This window comes from Palaemon carinicauda, chromosome 45 (assembly GCF_036898095.1).
Source record: "Palaemon carinicauda isolate YSFRI2023 chromosome 45, ASM3689809v2, whole genome shotgun sequence".
In the NCBI taxonomy this organism is placed as follows: Eukaryota; Metazoa; Arthropoda; class Malacostraca; order Decapoda; family Palaemonidae; genus Palaemon; species Palaemon carinicauda.
Genome location: NC_090769.1, coordinates 31,394,937 through 31,422,414, shown reverse-complemented (window position 1 = coordinate 31,422,414; position 27,478 = coordinate 31,394,937). Strand labels below are relative to the sequence as shown.

The following is a 27,478-nucleotide window of genomic DNA, read 5'->3' as shown; positions in this document are numbered from 1 at the left end:
CACAACCTCTAACCCAGGCGCTTCTCAAGAATGAATTGACCACCCGCCAAATCAAAAGGATGCGGAAGGCTTCTTAGCCTACCGTAACAACCATAAAAACAACAATAAAAGTATTCAAGAGAAAGATTAAAAAAGGTTATGGGATTAAGAGAATGTAGTGGCTGAGCCCTCACCGACTACTGCACTCGCTGCTACGAATGGTCCCAGGGTGTAGCAGTTCTCGTAAAGAGACTGGACATCTTTAAGATAAAATGATGCAAACACTGACTTGCTCCTCCAATAGGTTGCATCCATTATGCTCTGCAGAGAACGGTTTTTATTAAAGGCCATCGAAGTAGCTACGGCTCTTACTTCGTGGGTCCTTACCTTCAGCAAAGCAAGGTCTTCCTCCTTTAAGTGAGAATGGGCTTCTCTAATCAGAAGCCTTATATAATACGAAACCCCGTTCTTGGACATGGGCCTCGAAGGTTTCTTGATGGCACACCATAAGGCTTCTGACTGTCCTCGAATAGGTTTTGACCTATTAAGATAATATTTCAGAGCTCTGACAGGGCAAAGAACTCTTTCTAGCTCGTTACCTACCATGTTGGAGAGGCTAGGTATTTCAAACGATCTAGGCCAAGGACGCGAAGGAAGTTCATTCTTAGCTAAGAATCCAAGCTGTAAAGAACATGTTGCAGATTCGGTCGTGAAACCAATGTTCTTGCTGAAGGCATGAACCTCACTGACTCTTTTAGCTGTTGCAAGGCAGACGAGAAAAAGAGTCTTGAGGGTAAGGTCCTTGAAGGAAGCTGACTGGAGAGGTTCGAACCTAGGTGACATAAGGAACCTTAAGACTACGTCTAGGTTCCAGCCTGGAGTGGGTAGACGACGCTCTTTAGAAGTCTCAAAAGACTTAAGGATGTCTTGAAGGTCCTTGTTGGAAGAAAGGTCCAAACCTCTGTGGCGGAGAACTGAAGCCAACATACTCCTGTACCCTTTAATCGTAGGGGCTGAAAGGGATCTCTCATTCCTAAGATGTAATAGGAAGTCAGCTATTTGGGTCACAGAGGTATTGGTAGAGGATACTGCATTGGCTCTACACCAGCTCCGGAAGACTTCCCACTTGGATTGGTAGACTCTACGAGTGGAAACCCTCCTTGCTCTGGCAATCGCACTGGCTGCCTCCTTCGAAAAGCCTCTAGCTCTAGCGAATCTTTCGACAGTCTGAAGGCAGTCAGCCGAAGAGCGTGGAGGTTTGGGTGCAACCTGTCTACGTGAGGTTGACGTAGAAGGTCCACTCTTAGAGGGAGAGTCCTGGGGACGTCGACCAGCCATTGAAGTACCTCTGTGAACCATTCTCTTGCAGGCCAAAGGGGAGCAACCAGCGTCAGCCGTGTCCCTTCGTGCGAGATGAACTTCTGAAGGACTTTGTTTATTATCTTGAACGGTGGAAATGCGTAAAGGTCGAGATGGGACCAGTTCAGCAGAAAAGCATCCACATGAACTGCTGCTGGGTCTGGAACTGGGGAACAGTATAACGGAAGTCTCTTGGTCATGGAGGTGGCAAACAGATCTATGGTCGGCTGACCCCACAAGGTCCAAAGTCTGTTGCACACGCTCTTGTGGAGGGTCCATTCCGTGGGAATGACCTGATCCCTTCTGCTTAGGCGATCTGCTGAGACGTTCATGTTGCCCTGAATGAACCTCGTGACTAAGGTGAGGTTTAGACTTTTTGACCAAATGAGGAGGTCCTTTGCGATCTCGTATAGGCTCCTCGAATGGGTCCCTCCTTGCTTGGAGATGTAAGCCAAGGCTGTGGTGTTGTCGGAGTTCACCTCCACCACCTTGCCTAGCAGGAGGGACTTGAAGTTCAACAGGGCTAAATGAACTGCTAGTAGCTCCTTGCAGTTGATGTGGAGCGTTTCCTGTTCCTCGTTCCACGTTCCCGAGCACTCCTGTCCGTTCAAGGTCGCGCCCCAGCCCGAGTCCGATGCATCCGAGAAGAGATGAAGATTGGGGGTCTGAATCGCCAACGATAGGCCCTCCCTGAGAAGGAGATTGGTCTTCCACCACAAGAGAGTGGTCTTCATCTCTTTGGTGACTGGGATAGAGACTGCTTCGAGAGTCAAACCCTTGTCCCAATGAGCTGCAAGATGGAATTGAAGAGGGCGGAGGTGGAGTCTCCCTAGCTCGACGAACAGGGCCAGCGATGAAAGGGTCCCTGTGAGACTCATCCACTGTCTCACCGAGCAACTGCTCCTCTTCAGCATGCTCATGATGCAATCTAGGGCTTGGCTTATCCTTGGGGCCGATGGAAAAGCCCGAAAATCCTGACTCCGAATCTCCATTCCCAGGTACACAATGGATTGGGAGGGAATGAGCTGAGACTTTTCTAGGTTGACTAACAGACCCAGTTCTTTGATTAAGTCCAAAGTCCAGTTGAGACTCTCCAGACAGCGACGACTCGTGGAGGCTCTCAACAGCCAGTCGTCTAAGTAAAGGGAGGCTCTGATGTCCGATAAGTGGAGGAATTTTGCTATATTCCTCATCAGATGCGTAAACACCATAGGAGCTGTGCTTAGGCCAAAACACAGGGCTTGGAATTGGTAGACAACCTTTCCAAAAACGAATCTCAGGAAAGGTTGGGAGTCTGGATGAATAGGAACGTGAAAGTAAGCATCTTTCAGGTCCAACGAGACCATCCAGTCCTCCTGCCTGACCGCTGCTAGGACCGACTTCGTCGTCTCCATCGTGAACGTCTGCTTGGTGACATAAGCATTGAGCGCGCTGACGTCCAGCACCGGTCTCCAACCTCCTGTCTTCTTGGCCACCAGAAAGAGACGGTTGTAGAAGCCCGGGGATTGATGGTCCCGGACTATAACCACTGCCTTCTTCTGTAAAAGGAGCGACACCTCCTGGTGCAACGCTAGCCTCTTGTCCTTCTCTTTGTAGTTGGGAGAGAGGTTGATGGGAGATGTGGTCAGAGGGGGTTTGAGGCAGAATGGTATCCTGTAACCCTCCCTCAGCCAACTGACAGACTGTGCGTCTGCACCTCTCTTTTCCCAGGCTTGCCAGAAGATCTTGAGTCTGGCTCCTACTGCTGTCTGGAGATGAGGAGAGTCAGTTTTTTCCTTTAGAAGCCTTGGAACCTTTCCTAGAGTCTGGACGGGAGCTTCCTCGGCTGGGGGCTCTACCACGAAAGGGCGGAATAAACCTCGTAGCAGGAGTATCAGCCACTGGGGTGCGATAAGTCCTGGGGACTGAGGTAGCAACCTTAGTCTTACGAGCAGATGAGGCCACAAGATCATGGGTGTCCTTTTGTATCAGGGCCGCAGACAAGTCCTTAACAAGCTCTTCGGGAAAAAGGAACTTCGAGAGCGGAGCGAAAAGGAGTTGAGACCTTTGACAAGGTGTGATGCTGGAGGAAAGGAAGGTACACAGCTGCTCCCTTTTCTTAAGAACCCCTGACACAAACATCGATGCAAGCTCGCCAGATCCATCCCTAATGGCCTTATCCATGCAGGACATTAAGAGCATGGCAGAGTCCTTGTCCGCAGGGGAGGTCTTCTTGCTAAGGGCCCCCAGGCACCAGTCTAGGAAATTGAACATCTCAAAGGCTCTAAAAACACCCTTCAGGAAGTGATCAAGGTCTGAGAAGGTCCAGCAAACCTTAGAGCGCCTCATTGCTGTTCTACGAGGAGAGTCTACCAAACTTGAGAAGTCAGCCTGGGCAGAGGCAGGTACTCCCAAGCCTGGTTCCTCTCCTGTGGCATACCAAACGCCCGCTTTAGAAGTGAGCTTAGTCGGAGGAAACATAAAGGAAGTCTTTCCAAGTTGCTGCTTAGACTGCAACCACTCCCCTAAAATCCTTAACGCTCTCTTAGAGGACCTTGCTAAGACGAGCTTAGTATACGTAGACTTAGCTGGCTGCATGCCCAGCGAAAACTCAGATGGCGGAGAGCGGGGGATAGCAGAGACAAAATGGTCTGGGTATACCTCTCTGAAAAGAGCCAAGACCTTACGAAAGTCAATAGGGGGCGGAGAAGACTTGGATTCATCCACGTCTGATGAGGGATCCAGGTGTGCAGCCTCATCATCAGAAACCTCATCACCAGAGTGTAGCGAAGTGAGAGGTAAGGTATGCTGAACAGCAGAATCAGCACAAGCTGGAACAAAAATACTTGTGGTTTCCTCCTCAAGTCTCTGTTGAGGGAACACCTGAGGCTCAGGCTGCAAAGGCTGATCAAAAGAAGTAGCAGAAGGTAGGCGCATGGGTGGAGGGGGCTGACTCCTGGCATGAGTGTCTGAACTCAAGCGTTGCGCTTGCTGTAAGGTTGGTGGATGCGCAGTAGCAGGTTCCTGAGGAACGAGTTGAGGATCCTGAGGTGTGAGCTGTGAGCGATGAGGTAGTGGCTGCGCAGAACGCAGTAATTGTCTCGCGAGTTGAGGTTCCTGAGGCGCAAGGCTAAGGTGTTGAGGTGCTTGCCTTGAGGAGGGTTGAGGTCGCTGCAGCGAGAGCTGAGGAGTCTGACTCATGGATGGGAGAGGTTGTTGTACCTCAAGAGAGTGTTGCCTCACTGGTGGAACTGCAAGTGGAAGCGGAGGAAGCAAGGTATAAGCTTCCTGTTCCCATTGCTGAGGTTGCCTTAAGGAAGGCGGAGGAAGCTGCACACCACTGGAAACAGTCAACTCAGAACGTGGTAAGGTATCCTGAGGAGCCTCAACATCGTACGCCTGGCAGGCAGGACTGCGGTTAGTCGGAGCGATCGCAGGAGGAGGTGTAACCTTCTCAGCCTGACACTCACGCATCAAGACCGCAAGTTGTGACTGCATGGACTGCAGTAGAGTCAACTTGGGGTCGGCAGACACTAAGGTCTGCTGAGGTAAAGCCTTAACAGCAGAGATCTGTTGTGGCAGCACCTTACTCCTCTTAGGAGGAGTGCATTCAACTGATGACTGCGGCGAGTCAGAGCTGATCCAATGACTGCAGCCAGGTTGTAGAGCTCTTGAGGTTTGGACTCTGCGTTTGAGTGGTCTTGAGACCTGAGTCCAACGTTTCTTCCCTGACAATTCTTCAGCAGACGAGTAAAAGACGGGCTCAATCGTCTGCAGGTGGGAGTGACGGTCTCTGGAAGACACGCCCGCAACCACCGAGGATACTTCTGTGCGCCGATCAAGGCCTGCCGAACCCTTTTGCCCTTCGACATTGCTTCTCCCCTGGGCTTGGGAGCTTGCAAGAGGTCCCGGACTGGGAGGACGACTGGCACGCACAGAAGTACCCTCACGCACCACACTGACACTGACACTAGTACTTGGCACTGCACTGACACTAGCACTCGTCACAGCACTGGCACTATTACCACCCACTGCACTCTTGACCTTAAGTTCCTTGACTTCGGCCATAAGAGACTTATGATCACTAACCACCGACTCCACTTTGTCACCTAAAGCCTGAATGGCACGCAAAACAACAGACATATCAGGTTGAGGGCAAATAGTAGGTTCGGGGGTAGCCACTACAGGGGGAGGAAAAGGTAGGGGATCATGAGGTGAGGAAAAAAGTGAAGAGCGGGAAGAACTCCTCCTAACTCTCTCTCTCTCTAACTTGGTTGAATACTTAAGAAATCGGACAAAATCAAGTTCCGAAAGTCCGGCGCATTCCTCACATCGATCTTCCAACTGACAGGGCCTTTCCCTACAGTCAGAACAAGCGGTGTGAGGATCTACCGAGGCCTTCGGAATACGCCTATTACAAGACCTACATCGTCTATGGGGTGGGGCTTGTGAAATGTCAGACATCTTGAATCAAAAGAGTCAGCCAAGTGGGGATTCCAAATCAAGCAAAAAGATCGTTAACCGTTAATCAGGACTAAATAATAGCTATCTAAGCTAATATAGAAGTTTTCCAGTAAAGCGACAGCCGAAATCTGAGAGAAATACTTCACCAAAAGCCGTGAAAATACTCCAAGATCATAAGCGTATCCCAGAACGTCTTGCCGGAAGCACGACAGAGGAAAAATTGAGGAGGTGTCAACAAGAAGTACTGTAGTACCTGGCCACAGGTGGCGCTGGTGAGTACACCCCCTTCTAGTATTGTGATAGCTGGCGTATCCCTCCGTAGAATTCTGTCGGGCAACGGAGTTGACAGCTACATGATTATCGGGTAAGTTTAATATTGAAAAAAGAAACTTTCAAAAGTTCTTACACCCTATAGAACTCTGCAATAATTAACAGGCCTGCCTTCTCTGATCATGTATCCTTTTAAAAATGGTTTCATTGTAGTTGTTTAGATTAGGATTTCATTTATCAATAAACTCCATGAATTACCAGTGTTCTGGCCAAAAAAAGTTGAATTACAAAAGAAAAACATTTTCATCTTAAATAAACAAACAATTATATGCCTTTAGTTTGAATTATTTTGGGTCTTACCTTCCATTCAGCTGGATTAAGGGATCTAAGGTATCGTATATCATCTTCAATCTCTACCTCTGGAGCTTCCTCTTCTTCACTTTCATCCTCACTCTCCCCAGCTGAAGATATGAGGTGACCACGTAACCTTCGAGCTTCATAAGCATGAAACCAGCGACCAACTGGCTCAACTTCCACTTGAATCAATGCTGAAAAGAAGAAAAATCAAAATTATGGCACTTTTTTTTTTTTTTTTATTCTTAACTCTTAATCTTGTCAACCTATCTGAATTTGAATTCTTTAACTTGATTAAATAGAATGCTTTAAAGACAATTTCTACCTATTTCTCTTTCCTCTCTTATCAAATTTCCAGTCATTCTTACTGTTTTCCTTGATCTAAATGTGAAGGAACCTCCAACTTTCATCGACATATTAAGTGATCAAGCATACTTTACAGAGTTCCCTTGGTTCATAAAATTTCTTTACATTAGCCTGATATGCACCCTGCAGCTCTTTCAGGCATGCTCTATTATAAAAAAAAAAGCACTCTCACTTGGCCAGGAATGCATACAAGAAGAGCAAGACCTTGAGCTGGTTTCCTTCAATTCATTTGTCTTCTGGACTGAATGCCTTAGTTGGAGAAGAGTGGTGGCACTTATTGTAAACTGATGGATTTGTTTACATAAATCACAAATATCAAAAATTATGTGCATTTTTCCTATCTATACAAACCAGAAGAGCCTGGCCTGGCCTCACAAAACTCCATGAGCTTTGTTGTGCCCAATGGGCAGATGTAGACAATAATCCTGAGGAGGTATAGCCTACGAAACTCGTCGATGGGAGAGGCAGCGACCACAAGCGATTGGCAGGCATAAAAAAATCGCTCACAAGACTCGTGGTACGACAGTGAGTAGCAGGAACTGCAAACAGTAACCTAACTCCATCATCGTCAAGCTCCGAAAAGCTTTACTCCAAAACGCTAGGGCAAGGCATGGACGAATCGAATACCCCTCACTGGAAACCCTCGGGCAGGGGGAGACCACTCAGGCAAAGCTGTTTCTCCCGCAAGAGGGAAGGGTGACCAACACCTTTGACCACTGCAGGGGGCTCTTCCTGCAAGCAGGAAGGCTTCTGCCAGCAGTTTAGTGAAAGGTAACTCCTCAGCGGACAGATGTGTTGCCCAGCACCTGGAGGAGGACCTCTGAGCAACACACTCTTCTTCATGTCAAGCTGAGTAAGCTTAAGTTGAAGGTAGGCATTGAGAGCTGCTTGTGAAACGTAGCCAAAGCTCATTCCTGGTTTCTGGGTTCACTCCGGAGCGATCCTGCGACTGGAAACCCTGAGGGGAACCAGTCTGCCACAGCTCTCGTTCCTACGCCGGCGCTGCAGGAACGAAGGTGAGCAGAAGCAGAAAGTTTTACGGCTAACTGTAGCACTGTTGGAAACCCCTCCTTAGCAGGATGGCCCGAAAGCCCAAAGCCCCAAGGAAGGCAGGAGTTGCCGCAAGCAGCAAGGGAAGACTTCCCTAGTGGTGGCCGCCATTGCTTCGCAAAGGGAAGCGATGGAGACGGCACCTAAGGGAAATAAAGGTCTGCACTCTAAAAAGAAAGAGTGTTTATGCTTTTAGGCCACTTGCTTTTAATCGTTAACAGGTTAAAAGATTTTGACGGGAGAGCAAGACTATGTCTTTACCGAACTGAAATAAAAAGCAACGTTCAGTTACTAGTGCAGGTGTGAGCGGGGTGGTTGGTCTACCCCTGCTCCCCTCTCTGCTAACTAACAAAGGTTAGTTACACCTCGCATAAAGCGTAACGACTGGTTTTAGCTATCTTCAAAATATATCTCCACTGTAAAGGTCGTTAGGTTTTTATATAGTGCCGGAACAAACAAATTTTGCTTCTATACCCAAAATCCTGGTCTAAACTGTGAATTCACCTTCCCATTTTGTTTCCTTTCCAAACTGGTCTTCTATCCTCTTTGGGGACCTTGGATTTGAATGCATTAGGCTTTCCCAAAAAGGGTATAGGTTGAATTTTAATACTAACAATAAGTTAAAATTACAAAATGATGCAATAAAGTTTATAAAAAAATAACTGCTTCTTTATGTATACTGTGGTGCTTTGAATGTTTTATATAATGACTTCTGGCATAAATCCATAGTTTTGCTGGTAGGTCGAGTACCATAACTGAAAAGCTATGGCTTTGCTCTAGGTATTATCAACAATTATATATGGACCGCCTTAAAATATACTGTGTACCCGTCTAATTGTATGATATTCAAATTAACTTTGTTAAAACTTTGTTGTTTCCACCAGTCACAACCAAAAACTTGTCATCGTAATAAAAAAGTTATCATAATCAAAACTGAGTAATAGTAATGAAACATGGTCAAAACATTGGAGTTACTGTTTGCCAGAACTTCCAAAAGTGATTTTTTCATCCCATTTTCTATGGAGTCATTCGTAGCAGTGTTCATCACGCTACAAATACCTCCTTACTTAATTGCACCAATGATCTAATGGTTTTTGCTGTCATTGCTTGCTTCGCTCGCAATTAAAGATTATCGCACTGCTCCTATCTTTTGGCCAGCGGAACAAGTTTGGCTATGTGTGTTAGATCGGTGAGCTAGTAATTCAGCATTAATTATTAATCATACAAACTTGACAAAAAGGTGATTGCACACTTTACACAAAAGGGTGAGTTGTAGCTTCACGCTCCAGCCTCTGTCCAAATATGAACTTAGCTTCCCTTTATATGAACTTAGCTTCCCTTTCTCATTACGACTTCAATAAAAATGAAATAAAATAAAAGCTAGTTATATTGTATATTTCAATAATGAAAACATATAACAAAGAGGTTTCGAATATAAAACGTTGTGCCCTCCATTCTGTTAGAACGAATATCTTATGACAATACCACCACATACCAGTCTAATTCTGAACTACAGGATGCTCCTGTGGCCTGTGCTAAGAGGAGAAAAGGAGCAAATCAAGAATTTTTTTTTTTTTAATTAACCTTGTATCTTCGTTGATATCTAAAAAAATAAGGGAGTTATGGGACATGGCTTCATCATATTACATACACCCCTGGGAAAGTATCTTTTGTTATTAGGAGAGCTTTTTCTGTTGTTAACTAGAACATCCGGAGCTTTAGAAGAATAGCGGTCCCATACGAACCTGGGACCTTTATTCTTCAAAAGGATAAAACTAGGACCCACATTGTTAAAAAGCGATATAGGGAAGAACAAGCACCGAGGAGATCAAGCATTAACATGATTGGTTCTTAACCTAACCTATTTGATTCTTTTTGTTTTGAAATTTCAAAACAATATTTGTGCAAATAATTTCAACTGATTTAATTTTGTATACAATAAACTGGGTGCATGTATGATAGCAGCCACCTATATGTATTATTATGTCTAACTTAGAATACGGCACTGTAAGGGGGGGTCGCAGGGCCCCGTTAAATAAGTAGGTATAGACACGGCTTGTAGGTTAGGTTAAAGGGGAAAGTTTAGGTAAAGTTAAATAGGGTAGTGTATTTGCACACATCTATTCAATTGAGATAGTTTCAATGCAATAACTAATAATGCACTGTTCTATAATGACACCTAGAAACAATAAAAAAAAAAAATTAGCCAACCACGGTGCCGGTAGGCTAACAATTCCTACGGCATTAACCCTACCGTAAATGGCTGTCCTTATGACAAATCATGATTTTTCAGTGGCAATATGTTAAACTAATGTAGTTTCAGACCGGATTAGAACAAAGTTATCCTAAACAAAGTACTTCAAGATAGAATAGGTTGGTACTGTAGGAAAGAAGAGATTGAACCTATCGTAGTCTATTCAAAAACGTAATTTTCCCGTTAGAGAATGTTATTTGATAGCACTTACATGTGAGGCGCCGCTTAATGTTAACAATAACATTAGAATCTTCACTTTCCATTTCGACTGTCATAGTTAATGTTGAACGTTATTCACTTCATTTACGGATCATGCTAGAATAATAAGCCTCTTCTTCTTCTTTTAGTCAGAGACTAAGAAACAAAACACGATGCGGCAAAACGGCTGATGTCAGGAAAGATTTGGGAACACTGATCTGATGTTAATGGATAAGAATAATATAGAAAACGAATATAGATTTAGTGTCTCTTTTTATACGAAATTTTATAAAGGTTTTAGCTATTATCACCAACATTACTATAAGTAAATAAAGTCATTATTGCCAGTGCAACATCTAAGACTTTATTCTAGGTTCCTCGTTGCTCACTCGTCAACACTGTGGGCACGCTCCTAGATGTTTAAGCTAAGTGCTGCAATCTGCAGGAAGTTCATTGTCATTTATTAGCTACCCCTTACACAGAAGGCATAACTTGCATACTTTTATTTCTAACCTTTATAACTTTTCTGTCATATTATGCAACTTCTTTGCCTAGTGATTCTAGTTTCCTTAATCATATGCTATTGCTTCTAAGTTTTTTTTTTTTCTGGAACTACAACCAAACAAATGCTCGGCTGTTTCATCTGTCTTTCTGCCCAACCCACAAAGCCTATAATTTTCATTCTTTTTCTATAATTTTCTTTTAAGGCTACCATGTTCAACCTGATCTGCATTATTATGACAACTTCCTTAGTGTTCAGTTAACTTTGCAATCCCTCCGGTCATTACCATTTACAATCTAAACTTGAGTTCTTCCTTTCTATACTTTCTTACCTTTCCAAATTAAGCATCATACTCTCTGCATATTACCAAAGAATTTTTCTCAGCATTCCCACATGATTGCCTATTTGGTGTTCCACTGTCTATTCAACCAGGGTTAAAAGAATTCTTTTAACCCTGTATTTAACTAAAGTTGCCAGATTTCAAGATAAGCAACCCAGGACACTTAAATCTCTCAATTCTCAGCTTATAATCCTTATATTCATATATGTTAGATCTTAAACTAGGCAGGATCAAGAAATGACAGTCAGCGTTGTTTCTTATCTTCATTGCAACTGACGCTGCTGCATCATGCTGCAACAGCGGAAGGAAATACAGATAGCCCGTGACGTACACAATGACGTCACTTATGTGGGCGGAGCTTAGGCGCTGCAAGCAGCCTCATCTTACACTGATCTTACATCTCCCTCCCAAAATATTACGAGGGTAATATTTTCAAAACTTATAAATGACAATATCAAAAACAGATATGATAAACAAAATTCTATACTCTCTTAATGTAAAACATCAGACATTTAAGGTAAATCATAATCGTAATAATTAATGGTAACGTTCAGATGGGATAGAGAGAGAGAGAGAGAGAGAGAGAGAGAGAGAGAGAGAGAGAGAGAGAGAGAGAGAGAGAGAGAGAGAGAAATAACAACATCGACAGCATTAACGTAACCTCAATGAAACAATAATTACATCAGCATTGTAAGATGTGCACTAAAATTGAGTCGTGAATGCAACACCAACTTAACTTAAAATTTCCTACAAAATATAATTTTGTAAATGAAATCAATGCACGTCTAAGTGCAGTAAAATAAAACAGAATTTTTCATTTTATAAATGCAAGATCAAAGCAGAGATAATTAAACATAATCGTTCATCCAGGCAGGGGCCTCTCTCTTCCTTGGAGGCCGTACCTCTGGCGCTGATGGGGGAAACTTAGGCTCATGACCCACTTCGTCGTCGGTAGGAGTGGCTCCTCTTGTCTCATTGACGGGCAGTTCAGTGACCTTGAGGTGTCTTCTGTTCCTTATGGACGGACGCCCACTACCATCTAGTCTCACGACGTACTGTCTATGAGGTCGTTGCTCGACTATGATTCCCAGCCTGTCCCAGGCCTTGGTCATCTGGTTCTGAATCCTAACGTGAGTGCCTGGCTGTAAGGGCGTTAGCCTCCTGTCACTGCCGCTTTCGATTATCTTCTCATTTTTCTCTGCTACTTAAAGTTCTCTTTTTCTAATGGATTTTCTCCAATGTTGGTCTATCATATAGTTGAGTTTCGCAGTCGGTACACCATCCCGTAACTGTCTCCCAGTTGCCAGTTGCGCCGGAGATTTATTTATACCTCTTAAAGGCGTGTTCAGGTATTGTAGCATGGCCAATGATACCTTGTCGTTATCGAGGCTTCCAGTCCCACTGATACTTGTTCTAATTATCCTTTTCGCGGACTTAACCGCGGCCTCGGCTCTCCCATTTGACTGCGGATAGTGGGCCGATGATAAGCGTATGTCAACTCTCCATCTCCTGTAGAAGGTCATCATCTCTTCACTCACCAGGTTGGTGCCGCCGTCGGTAGACAATTGTTCGGGTGCTCCCCATCGAGTGAAGTAATGCCTAAGTTTTGTCATGACCTTTGCAGACGAGGTGCCATTGGGGAAGTGGGCTATTTCTAGCCAGCCTGTAAGCCTGTCACAATATGCCATATACATGCGTCCTTCTAGCTGAAACAGGTCCATGACAGTCTGTTGGAACGGATACTCTGGGGCAGGGGTCATTTTCATGACTTCGGCAGGAAGTGATGGTGCGTGGGCGTCGCACGATGTACATCGTGAACGATGATGCTGGAGGTCACCCTCGATGCCTGGCCAATAGACCGAATGTCTCGCTCTCCTCAACATTGTATCTAGGCCTTGATGTCCAGCATGGAGGTTGGCGGTTATCTGGTGACGGAGCCCTTCGGGAATGACAAGGCGGATGCAGTTGTCGTTGAAACAGTATGTGACCAGGTTACCAGATATAGAGAGACGTTCTCTGATGCCGTAGAAGGGCCTCAAACATGCAATTTCTTGAGATTTCTTCGGGTTCCAATCCCCTGCATTCACTCGAGCGACTAGCAGCTGATATGCTGGGTCGTCAAGGGCTGCCTCTTCAACAGTTTTCTCGTCTATAGTGCACTGCTCCTGTAGGTTTTCTGCGATTGCTGACACCATGGCAATCGATAATTCTTCGTTGAAGCTCGCATCCTGTCCATCTGGCGTCGTCCTCAGGGTAGGAAAACGAGAGAGAAAGTCAGCAGCAAGATTTCTCTTGCCTGGTAGATATTTAACGTTGAAATTATACAATAATGTTTTCTCCTTTAATCTAAACAGTCTGGGGTTGGTAATGTCGCCGAGACTCCTATTGCCTAGTAACTTGACTAAGGGGCGGTGGTCCGTGACAATGGTTAAGTTCGGGCAGCCCAATAAGAACAACCTTGCCTTTTTTAAGCACCAAGCCACTGCAAGGGCTTCCCCCTCCACAGCTGCATACCCAGACTCGGCGGGCGTGAGGAACCGACTGCCGCAAAGTGCTATTCTCCAACCATCTCTACAACAGAAGGGGGTTTCGACGGAGGTGCAACTGCAATATTGTTGGAGGATGACGAAGCCCACCCCCTCCTTACTCCAGTCAGTGACTGCAACAGTCGGCCGCAGCTTATCGTAGTAGGTGAGGCCGTCCTTGGCCAACTTGCAGACGATGTCTTGCACTTGACGAAACTTTTCCTGAAGGTACTCATCCCAATAAACCTGTTTGACCGAGGGCTTCTTCAGCAGGTCTCTAAAGTGGGTCATGATGGGCGCCGTTGTCAGGAAGGGGGCCAGCTGATTGACAAAACCATACCATGACCTGATGTCGGATATTGTGGGCTTTTGGGGCATAGAAAAACGTTTTATGGCAGATAAATAATCTTCTGAAGGCTTGTAGGAGTCCCAACCGACGTCGAATCCGACAAATTCCACTTCTTTCTTGCAAAACTTGAATTTTTCTGGTTTCAAAGTGATGCCCTTGTATGCACAGACAGTAAGGAAGTCGTACACATGCCAAAAGGCGCTTTCTACGCTCGAATCGTACAGAAGTGTATCGTCCACACACTTAAACTTCCTGGGTACTTCTTCAATGGCATCATCGAAACGGCGTGTATATGCGTCGGAGGCAGAACAATGTCCCATTGGTGTCCTTCGGTATTGGTACCTACCCCAAGGTGTAATGAACGTGGTTAGGGGTATGCTCTCCTTGTCCAGTTCTACCTGGTGAAATCCCCAATAGGCGTCGGCCACAGTCTTGAATGAGCAAAGGGGAATGCTGGATACCATATCGAAGGGCGTAGGGGTATGGTGCGTCTCCCTTCTACAACTTGCATTAAGTTTTTGGTAGTCGACCGTACGTCTGGGTTGCCCCGTTTTCTTTGCCACGACCACCATACGTGAACACCATTCCGTGGGCTCTCCAGGGGGAGCTCTTTGTAGGACCCCTCTCTTGACGTCCTCCTCCAACTGGGCTTTCACCTCCTTTTCCCAGTGCTTAGGTACCGACGCAGGTGTGTGGCATGCGTAAGGAACTGCGTCAGGTAATAAGTGAATACGGTGGGGTTCCCCATCCATTACCGGGAGGGGTTCTCTCTCGGTGTTGAAAGTCGTACTTGAAAAATGGGCTAATAACCAGTTTTCTAATCTGGCAATATTCTCCTCACTAGGGGGAAACGGAATAGCCGACGGTCTCACGGGTTGATCAGTTGCTTCCGTTAATGTAAGGGTTGTACTAGCTGCTGCGGGGGCAGAGTCCGTGAAGGGAGCGTGGTTAGGAAACGTTTCTGGCACAAGACCAAGTTTCTTGCAAGCATCCAGGGATAAATAAAAATCAATGGAGGACTTTACGAAGTATACTTCCTGAGTTGTATGCCTCCCCTTGTATTCTATGGTGCAAGAGGTTGAACCTAAACACTTCAGATGCAGGTTGGCGAAGTCTCGCAATCCTCCCTTTAACCTCAGCTTAGCTGGTTTTATGTTCAACATCGCAAGAATAGCGGGTCCTGCAACACAAACCTGGGCACCAGTGTCCGGCACCGCTCGGACGCAGGACCACTCTCCCAAGTTGGCCAAGCATATATCAACACGAATAGTGGGTTGTGGGGAGGGCCCATTCCGCAACCTTGCCTCTGCCGCCACGACTACTGCAATCACTGCACCTGCTATGTCCGACTCCTCGGCCAGACCACTAACGTTATTCCTGATACTCCGCCCTCTGCAACACTTCTTCAGGTGACCGGTTTTACCGCACCCGTAACATGTCGTTCTTCTTGCGGGACATGAAGAATACCCAGGGCTATGACGAGTACCACAATTACCACAAAGACGCAATTGTACTTTTACAGAGGTACTCCTGTCACACTTAGCAAGGGCAGCTGCCACCTCCACCTCGTGTTCCTCCTCGAACCCACCGAGAGCAGCCGCTCTAGGGGAGCTGCTAAGCCATGCCCTATTACGAAGGGCGTCGTCACGGGCGCCCTCGAATGCACTGCACATGACTCTAAGGGAATCGATATCACGGATATTATTGCACGATTGAAACACTTGCCTTTTGAGCACTTTATCACTTAGGCCTACCATGAGCTTGCGCAAAAGCATATATTCGGATAAATCATGATTACAATTAGGGCATGTGAATGCACAATCAGTAGCCTTTTGCGTACACTTGATAAAATAATCATTAAAGGACTCACTAGGCTCTTGGGCCAAATCAAAAAACTCGAGCCACTGCACCGCTTGGTTAGAAGCTTTCACTACCATTTGCTTAACCGCATTAAATGCCCCTTCAGTAGACAGGGCACTCCACTGGGCGTCAGTATACCTAGAATCGAGGGCACGTTGCAATATCGGAACACAATGAAGCCTTATATGGTGAACTGCCTCGATAGGCTTCAACTTACACAGTTGCAACCAACACTCCATTGACCGTTTCCAAGACCTGAAGGCTGCAGGGGACACCTCAGCCTCGCACTTTTCCGGAGCTGCAGACGAAGGGATCCTTGGTTGGGGGACGTTGGTACCCCGGAGTGACAACGCTGTTATCTCGGCCTGAAGATTCTGGATGGCTTGTTGCTGGGTTTGCAGCACTTGGTGAGCCTGCAACACGGAAGCCGGCGACATCCTGACGCCGGTTCCAAAGGTTCCTGTTCTTGCAATCCTGCCCCTAGGGGATGCAAAAGAGGGTCGTCTCGATGGTGGTGCCATGCTGTGCCACGGTTATTACAGTAGGTCCTCTTAATATCCTACTCACTGCGCCATGTTAGATCTTAAACTAGGCAGGATCAAGAAATGACAGTCAGCGTTGTTTCTTATCTTCATTGCAACTGACGCTGCTGCATCATGCACAGCGGAAGGAAATACAGATAGCCCGTGACGTACACAATGACGTCACTTATGTGGGCGGAGCTTAGGCGCTGCAAGCAGCCTCATCTTACACTGATCTTACAATAGATTTATAAATATATAGTATATACAAAACCCAGATCAACATACAAAAATACTGAGACTTGTCGAAACATATCAAGCAAGTATTTTAATGGGATATGAAGGGAAAAAACTAGGAAAATTAATATTTAATGCAAATAACAATAAAGAAACTTAAGAAAACGAGACTAACTTAGAAAAGTTGTAAGCAATGTGTATGAAACAAATCAACTATTCCTTATGAAAAAAAAATGAAGATACGTGACAATAAGGAAGTCATGAAAACAGATATAAAACATGAACTTTTTATTGTATTTTTCAAATGATTTAGCCTTTTTTCAGATGGTCCTTACTTCCTATTACCTGTCTAAAATTCTTTGCAATGACATTTTATATTCCATTTACGCTGCATAATAGATTCTATAATTGGCACATCCAATTCATTCCTGTCAACTGTCCATTGAGCAGACATCATAGAAAAGACACGCTCCACCTCTGCATTTTATATATATATATATATATATATATATATATATATATATATATATATATATATATATATATATATATATATATATATATATATATATATATATATATATATATATATATATATATAGGCTATATCTATAAATATTTGTGATGAACTAAATGTAGGACAAAAGGGTGTCCCGTGAGGGTCATGTCCGGGACATGGAACAAATTTATCAAATTCGGGACATGTCCCGCAAAATCTGGACGTCTGACAACCCTATATTTAACTAACTGTTTATCATATTTTCCCCCAGTAATGTGTAGTTGCAACTTGTTCAAACAATCCTTTGATTATTTTGTATTGAATTGTCTCTAACTCTTTCATTTAATTTTCCATTATAACACACCTCTTCTTAGTATTTACAATCAATGTAAGTACCATTTCTGTTTTATTTAGCTTTCATCTCACTTCCAATCCAAATTATCCTAGTTTGTAACGTCTCCATATTTACTAATCTCTTTCACAATCTATTTCATCTATGTTTCCCCCTTTGCTTATGCTATTACTTATAGACTCCGTTATCTCAGTACCATTCTCCTAAGTATTTATATTCATTTACTGTTTTAATCCTCCTATTTCTAACTGCTACTTTAATCTTTCAAACTTCTTAACTTTTGTGTCTTAAAACTAAAACCTTCGACTTCTGAAGATTGATAATAAAAGTAAATTTCTAAAGTTCCTGCTTATTACAGCAGCTGCTTGTGGCTTTCTCTAGTTCATATGTTATGACTTGGGAATATAAAGTCAGAAACATACTATATTATATCAGGGCTTCTCTTCCATTCTGATGTTTCTGATAAGGGTTATCGTCTTCTCACATAAAGTATTGACTTCGTCAGTTACCGAATACAGCATAATTTTGGGCTAACGAAATGTACCATCTTTTACATTTCCTTCCATCCCAGTTTCCTTTGTATATCTGATTGGATTATTGATAATAGTTTTAATTTTTTTTTCTTCAAATTTATGTGTATATCGAATTTGCATTCTCTTTTTCTGCAATTCTACCCAATGCTTTAATACAGTCCTTCGTGCATCTTATCGAAGTATTTTACATCATCCCCAAACCATATTATTATTATTATTATTATTATTATTATTATTATTATTATTACTTGCCAAGCTATAACCCTAGTTGGGAAAGCAGAATACTATAAGCCCAGGGGTTCCAACAGGGAAAATAGCTCAGTGAGGAAAGGAAAAAAGGAAAAATAAAATTTTTAAGAACAGTATCAACATTAAAATAAGTATCTCTTATATAAACTATAAAAGCTTTAATAAAAACAAAAGGAAGCGAAACAAGGCAGAACAACGTGCCCGAGTGTACCCTCGGGTAAGAGAACTCTAACCCAAGACAGTGAAAGACCATGGTACAGAGGCTATGGCTCTACCCAATACTAGAGAATAATGGTTTGATTCTGGAGTGTCCTTCTCCTAGAAGAGCTGCTTACCATAGCTAAAGAGTCTTTCTTCTATCCTTACCAAGTGGAAAGTAGCCACTGAATAATTACAGTGCAGTAACCCCTTGGGTGGAGAAGAAATTTTGGTAATCTCGGTGTTGTCAGGTGTACGAGGACAGAGGAGAATAGATAAAAAATATGCCACACTATTCGCAGTGTGTGTAGGGAAAGGGAAAATTAACCGTAACCACAGAGAAGGATCCAATGTAGTACTGTCTGGCCCGTCAAAAGACCCCATAGATAAGTAGCGGTCCCTAAGTAGTTATTATAGAAACTTACAACGTTTAGTGTTATGATAATTGCTATTGATCAACCCTCTATCCCTCCAAACTGAAAACAGCTAATCTTGTCCTTAGCATTCTTGATTTGTATTAGTCATAGTTTATCAAATATCTTGCTTACTGTGTTCGTAATAAGTAGTTTATATCTAATCTGTTCACCATGGACATATCCATCAACAGATCTGTATAATGATGTCAATCTTTTATCTCCAACATTTTCTATTAATACCTCTGTACCATGGTGTTCCATTGTCTTGGGTTAGAGTTCTCTTGCTTGAGGGTACACTCGGGCACACTGTTCTATCTAGTTTCTCTTCCTCTTGTTTTGTTAAAGTTTTTTTTATAATTTATATAGGAAATATTTATTTCAATGTTTTTGCTGTCCTTAAAATATTTTATTTTTCCTTGTTTCCTTTCCTCACTGGGCTATTTTCCCTGTTGGAGCCCCTGGGCTTTTAGCATCCTGCTTTTCCAACTAGGGTTGTAGCTTAGCATTTAATAATAATAATAATAATAATAATAATAATAATAATAATAATAATAATATGACAGCCGCAGCATTTGCCTTATTTTCTATAAATTTTCGAAGTCCCAGAATGCCTTTTTATCTCATCCGGTATTTTCATCATTTTATTTGCTTTTTGATATATGCTTTTATTATATAAACATCTATCAGTTTTCTTGAATCCCATAGAGTCGTTTGCTTTCTATAATGCTTTCCTTTGATCTAGTCTTCTTCAGTTTCCTTTTCATCTTCATTGATGTTCTTATCCTTGTTCTTTCTTGAACTTTCTTGACGCTTTTTTACTGTATCTCTTCTATATCGTATTGACTTTATCTTATTATGTTTCATTCTTCTCTTTTATAGTCACACTACCTTAGATAATTTTCAAAAGTTCTGGAGCTTTATTCTCCTCTTTGAACCTTTTCGTTTCCAGAATTGTTTTCCTCTGTTGGCTCTGCACATCTATTATGTTCCAATACATTTCAGTTACCATAGATTTGTGATCTGTATAGGTAACCTTATCCGCTACTCTGTAGGGTGTTACTATTTTCACTTCATCTATGAAGATGTTTTCAACTCCTCAATCAAATTTTCTTATTATTCCATAACTTATTGCTATCTGTTTTCTATTTCCACCTCTTGTCCATTTCTCTATACATTTTTATGAGTATTAAGAATACTCAAATTCATGGTTTTTATAAATTGTAACAACATCCTCCTACCTACTGAGAATTTTGCTTTGTTTCCCAGTCTTTCCTGCCCTATCTTGCAATTGAAATCTCCAACTATCATCAGCAGATTTTCTTCATTCATATATACCTTTTTTGGTACTTCTTTTATTACTTCAAACATTTTCTCTTTTTCCTTCCTAGTCCTCTTATCGTCTCGAGGAGCATACACTACACATATACTCATGTTAATGTGACAATTGTCTAGTTCCTTCAGAGAGCTTCATAGGTCTTTGAATTTCTATTAACTCCAGTTGCAACCTTTCCCAATTCTCCTTTAACTCCTATACATACTTTCCCTCCTGTGCTTCTATTATTTTCATAAACTTGACATCATTCAATTTACATCAGTTTTCTTCTCTCCCTGAATGCTTTTCAGTCACACAAATTAATGTGGAATTGGTCGTTTTCATTATATCCTCCATAAATACGATTTTTACATTGAATCCCGCTTTACTTGACAAAGTAAATTTGCACTCTTTATACATTTTATTTTTCATCCTACGTCTAACAATCTCTCTTATTTTCTTAAAAAATTCCTTTGCTGGTGTTCCATATCTACGGCATTTAGTTTGCACATGGCTGTTCCAGTATTGTATTGCCTGGCACTGACCTATATGCCATTTTCATCGCTTGATTTATCATTCCTCCCATTTGGCATCGTTGTGCCCATGTTAACCGACTTTCGTCCTTGAGTTTGGACAGTATTTTCCATCCTTTGCTCTAAAATATTTATGTTTTTTTTCTTGTTTTTTTTAGCCTTCTCTTGTCATTTTTGGCCTTGATGTTATATTTCTGACTGTTCTCGTTGAGAATCTGCTGCTATTTCTACCTTGATTGTTCTCGCAGTAAATAATAACACATACCACATAAATTTGCAGAGTCCCTTGTTATACGGAAAATATCTTTTCACTAAATAGAATTTGCGCATTATTTTTAGCTCATTTCTATTAAAAGTCATATCCTCATAACTTCTCTTATTCGTTCTTCTTTGTCCTTTTCCCAGTCTCGTTTGTTTATTTTAAACCCATTCCTCATCTTCCCCATTATGTTTATCGTCATAATGTAAATTTTCTTCATTCTGTACTATTTATTCCACCTAAGATTAAGTAACTATGCAATTCTCTCTCTCTCTCTCTCTCTCTCTCTCTCTCTCTCTCTCTCTCTCTCTCTCTCTCTCTCTCTCTCTCTCTCGTAATTATTTTGAACCAAGAAAAGATTTTTCTTACAGAGATGGTAAGGCGCCCTATCAAGAATTGTATATGTACAGTTAGAATCAAAAGAACTCCGACACTCAGGGGAAATCTTTCGTCAGATGTCTCTAGTGTTCCCATGACAAAACACACAAGGTGTTGCTCTTCTTACTACTCCTACGAAATGGGCGGAGCCTTCTCAAACCTTAGTGAACCAAAGACAGTAAAGGGCTGTCTTTGTAAGCAAAAGCATACAAAAGTTACCAATCGAGTTGCCATATTTCAATTCTTTATTATCAGTTGACGTCTCAAATATCCACTGCAAATACAAAACACACACACATTATATATATATATATATATATATATATATATATATATATATATATATATATATATATATATATATACATATGTGTGTGTGTGTGTAATACCAATTTTCGTGCCAGTTTCTCGGACCAGGGTTCGATTCCCCGGCCGACCAAAAGCTATTATCTCTTGAGTTGATTCCCCCTTGGTTCTCTGATCCCAACGTATAGAGAGAAACCAGATATTAAGGGAGTATAATATATGGCTTAATGTGCAAAATTTATCAATATATATACATCTATATATATATATATATATATATATATATATATATATATATATATATATATATATGTGTGTGTGTGTGTGTGTGTGTGTGTGTGTGTAGAAATCACAAAAGCAAACACGCAATGAGCATAGAATAATCAAGTATTATAGCCACGAAAGGAAAAATGAAAACACAAACTCAGTTCTCCTTTTGTGAATATAATTAATAAATAAATATATATATATATATATATATATATATATATATATATATATATATATATATATATATATATATATATATATATATATATATATATTATAATACATACATATATATATATACATATATATGGATAAATATCAACACAACATCGTGTTCAAATAGAAATAAATTTCTACCTCATACTTGGGATCGAACGCTAGCCCCTTCTAATGAAAGGCCAGGTCGAAACCAACCATGCCACGAGAGGCCATAAAAGGAAATCGGAACCTGACGCTAACTAGCTGTCCGAGGATTTACCTGGCGAGACATCAGTCTCTTACCAGCGAGTTTTACCCGATTTCCCCGGCCCACCATGTGACACAATTGGTAGTAATTCATTCAAATTACCCCTAATGAGTCAATATGGATAAATATCAACACAACATCGTGTTCAAATAGAAATAAATTTCTACCTCATACTTGGGATCGAACGCTAGCCCCTTCTAATGAAAGGCCAGGTCGAAACCAACCATGCCACGAGAGGCCATAAAAGGTAGAAATTTATTTCTATTTGAACACGATGTTGTGTTGATATTTATCCATATTGACTCATTAGGGGTAATTTGAATGAATTACTACCAATTGTGTCACGTGGTGGGCCGGGGAAATCGGGTAAAACTCGCTGGTAAGAGACTGATGTCTCGCCAGGTAAATCCTCGGACAGCTAGTTAGCGTCAGGTTCCGATTTCCTTTTATGGCCTCTCGTGGCATGGTTGGTTTCGACCTGGCCTTTCATTAGAAGGGGCTAGCGTTCGATCCCAAGTATGAGGTAGAAATTTATTTCTATTTGAACACGATGTTGTGTTGATATTTATCCATATTGACTCATTAGGGGTAATTTGAATGAATTACTACCAATTGTGTCACGTGGTGGGCCGGGGAAATCGGGTAAAACTCGCTGGTAAGAGACTGATGTCTCGCCAGGTAAATCCTCGGACAGCTAGTTAGCGTCAGGTTCCGATTTCCTTTTATGGCCTCTCGTGGCATGGTTGGTTTCGACCTGGCCTTTCATTAGAAGGGGCTAGCGTTCGATCCCAAGTATGAGGTAGAAATTTATTTCTATTTGAACACGATGTTGTGTTGATATTTATCCATATTGACTCATTAGGGGTAATTTGAATGAATTACTACCAATTGTGTCACGTGGTGGGCCGGGGAAATCGGGTAAAACTCGCTGGTAAGAGACTGATGTCTCGCCAGGTAAATCCTCGGACAGCTAGTTAGCGTCAGGTTCCGATTTCCTTTTATGGCCTCTCGTGGCATGGTTGGTTTCGACCTGGCCTTTCATTAGAAGGGGCTAGCGTTCGATCCCAAGTATGAGGTAGAAATTTATTTCTATTTGAACACGATGTTGTGTTGATATTTATCCATATTGACTCATTAGGGGTAATTTGAATGAATTACTACCAATTGTGTCACGTGGTGGGCCGGGGAAATCGGGTAAAACTCGCTGGTAAGAGACTGATGTCTCGCCAGGTAAATCCTCGGACAGCTAGTTAGCGTCAGGTTCCGATTTCCTTTTATGGCCTCTCGTGGCATGGTTGGTTTCGACCTGGCCTTTCATTAGAAGGGGCTAGCGTTCGATCCCAAGTATGAGGTAGGAATTTATTTATACATATATATATATATATATATATATATATATATATATATATATATATACATATATATATATATATATATATATATATATATATATATATATATATATATATATATATATATATATATATATATATATATATATTGAACTACTCTTTCCCTATCCATACCATGAAATTTGTATATATATATATATATATATATATATATATATATATATATATATATATATATATATATATATGTGTGTGTGTGTGTGTGTGTATTATATATATATATATATATATATATATATATATATATATATATATATATATATATATATATATATATATATATATATATATGTATGTATATTATATATTTATATATATATATATATATATATATATATATATATATATATATATATATATATATATATATAATTTGATATCTTGAAGAAAATAGCAGACAACTTAAGAGCTAAGAAATCAGTGGTCTTTATAAAAAATGAAGGAAAAATAGCATTTGGGTCTACACCTCCATAACCATCAACATCCATGAAGAGTGTCCTAATTCCACAGGGCTTAAATGCTAAACTAGTTAGTTTAACCTCAGAAAAACAGGAATGAGGGAGATCTATTTTCTCAATACTCTACTTACTGTCTGTTATGGTCAGCTATATCGAAACGTAATTATACGAAATCACCTTTAATGTTTTATTCCCCCATAAATTAATTTATCATAGAAATTAGCAACATAGTAAGAGGTAAGAAAATAATACCCAGCAAACACACACACACACACACACACACACACACACACATATATATATATATATATATATATATATATATATATATATATATATATATATATATATATATATATATATATATATATATATACGTGTGTGCGCGTGTGAAGGTACCCGGTTTCTACTCTTCCCGTAAGCTAGCTTTCGTTTTGATGTCCCGATTGCGTATCAATCTTTTAGGGGTCCTGATGAAGGGCAACAAACTCTTTCCTCAGAGTATTCGTTTGACCAGTTCCTCTCCTCCTGCCGTTGCGCTTCTTGGTCGAATTTCTTTTGACGAACATCTTGAAGACGTTTCATGACGACGGAACCCAATTGAACCATTGATCCCTTTGCAGTTGAAACATCCTTTTCATAATGACCGTAAGAGGTCTCGTGTCTCAAATTCCCTCTCCTGATGATGATGATTTAGATTGACCCGCCTATATACAAGGTGGACCACGGGCCCTTGTGTTGGCAGCCCGTAAAGGGAACGGAGCGTTGGTTGTATCTTTTAAAAGCTGTTACATGTGTTGGATGACACGAACACTGATGACAGACAGATGATGATGAGTCTGACACAAAATGACGACCAAAGCTGGAGCCTGAAGTTTAAATCCGGGGCGCAGTAAACCAGAAATCTCCGATCCCAAACCCGTTCCTTCGTCGGTCCTAGATCATTATTTTTCTTATAAGCACGTGCTAACTAGAAGACGTCTAATTGGAGTGTCTCTCCTTAGAAGTTCTTCCTTTTAGAGGAAAAAAAATTACTTCATATAGAAGAATTTTATCTTATTCTGGTCCTTCAATATTCTCTACTTCTGTGCAATCTTTATTTTTGGATTTTCAACATTATGGACTTTACTTTCTCATTTCAAATCCGCACAATCGTAAAGTGATCAAAAATAATAGCTAGTTCTCCTTTTCGGATTCTTTATTTCTTCTCTCCCGTTCTCCTTCCTGTCTCCCTCTTCTTCCTGTATTTTCTGTCCGAATCCTTTCAAATAAATCCATTATTATTCTTGAAGATTCTTGTTTAGCTTTTCATAACGGCCTTCCTGATTCTACTTGTCGTTGATTTCTTTTAGACGATGTATTTTGGTTTTCTTCCAAAGTCGCTGACTCAATAATTCTCTTAAATTTCACCAGAGCATTTTCTGCATCACCCAAATCTTGTTTCCTTTTTCATGGCCTCAGAGGAAAGTAGGTGATAAAATCTTGCAAATTGTAGTCGAACAAAGAGTTGGGAGAATTTTGAAGACTATTTCTGATTTGGTCCTTCAATATTCTCTACTTCTGTGCAGTTTCCCCCTTATTCTGCACAATCTTTATTTTGTGACCTTCAACATTATGGGCTATACTTACTCATTTCAAATCCGCACAATCGTAAACTGATCAACAAATAAGAACTAGTTCTCCTTTTCGAATACTTTATTTCTTCTCTCCCGTTCTCCTTCCTATCTCCCTCTTCTTCCTGGATTTTCTGTCCGAATCCTTTCAAATAAATCAGTTACTAGTCTTCAAGATTCTTGTTTTGCTTTTCATGACTGTCTCCCTGATTCCACTTGTCGTTGATTCCTTTCTTCTTAGAAGAAAGATGTCTTCAAAACAAGAATCTTGAAGACTTCTTCTTTCTCTCCATGAGGAAGAAGTCTTCAAAACCAGAATCTTGAAGACTTCTTCTTCCTCATGGAGAGAAGGAAAAAGTTTTCAAGATTCTTGTTTTGCTTTTCATGACTGCCTTCCTGATTCCAATTGTCGTTGATTCCTTTCTTCTTAGGAGAAAGAAGTCTTTAAAAGAAGAATCTTGAACACTTCTTCTTTCTCTCCATGAGGAAGAAGAAGTCTTCAAAACCAGAATCTTGAAGACTTCTTCTTCCTCATGGAGAGAAAGAAAGTCTTCAAGATTCTTGTTTTGCTTTTCATGACTGTCTTCCTGATTCCACTTGTCGTTGATTCCTTTCTTCTTAGAAGAAAGAAGTCTTCAAAACAAGAATTTTGAAGACTTCTTCTTTCTCTCCATGAGGAAGAAGAATTCTTCAAAACAAGAATCTTGAAGACTTCTTCTTCCTCATGGATAGAAAGAAAAAGTCTTCAAGATTCTTGTTTTGCTTTTCATGACTGAATTCCTGATTCCACTTGTCGTTGATTCCTTTCTTCTTAGAAGAAAGAAGTCTTTAAAACAAGAATCTTGAAGACTTCTTCCTCATGGAGAGAAAGAAGTCTTCAAGATTCTTATTTTGCTTTTCATGACCACCTTCCTGATTCCACCCTTCATGTTTTTTTAAAAATAAGCTAGATACAGGAAATCTCTATTGTTGGCAGGGTGGGGCTCCCCCTTCCCCCAGGAGGGGTGGGGCTCCCCCTTTGCCCCTGGCAGGGCGGGACTCCCCCTTTCCCGCTGGCAGGGCGGGGCTCCCCCCTTCCCGCTGGCAGGGCGGGGCTCCCCCCTTCCCGCTGGCAGGGCGGGGCTCCCCCCATCCCGCTGGAAGGGCGGGGCTCCCCCCTTCCCGCTGGCAGGACGGGACTCCCCCCTTCCCGCTGGCAGGGCGGGGCTCCCCCCTTCCCGCTGGCAGGGCGGGGCTCCCCCCTTCCCGCTGGCAGGGCGGGGCTCTCCCCATCCCGCTGGAAGGGCGGGGCTCCCCCCTTTCCGCTGGCAGGATGGGGCTCCCCCCTTCCCGCTGGCAGGGTGGGCCTCCCCCCTTCCCGTTGGCAGGGCGAGGCTCCCCCCTTCCCGCTGGCAGGGCCGGGCTCCCCCCTTCTCGCTGGCAGGGCGGGGCTCCTCCTTCCCGCTCTCAGGGCGGGGCTCCCCCCTTCCCGCTGGCAGGGCGGGGCTTCCCCCTTCCTGCTGGCAGGGAGGGGCTCCCCCCTTCCCGTTGCAGGGCGGGGCTCCCCGCTTCCCGCTGGAAGAGCGGGGCTCCCCCCTTCCCGCTGGCAGGGCAGGGCTCCCCACTTCACGCTGGCTA

The 27,478-nt window shown here is 42.2% G+C and overlaps 1 protein-coding gene across 1 annotated transcript in view; it reads right to left on the bottom strand.

The window, feature by feature from the left end:
- Positions 1-10,464, bottom strand: part of LOC137634990 (dnaJ homolog subfamily C member 2) — a 98,701-nt gene extending 88,237 nt beyond the window's left edge. Inside the window, exons 1-2 of the mRNA XM_068367591.1 lie at positions 10,287-10,464; positions 6,412-6,599 (exon numbers count right to left, since the gene is read on the bottom strand). Coding sequence (XP_068223692.1) covers positions 6,412-6,599; positions 10,287-10,350 — 252 coding nt within the window. The 5' untranslated portion in view covers positions 10,351-10,464. The remainder of the gene's footprint in view (positions 1-6,411; positions 6,600-10,286) is intronic.
- Between the last annotated feature and the right edge of the window lie 17,014 nt (positions 10,465-27,478).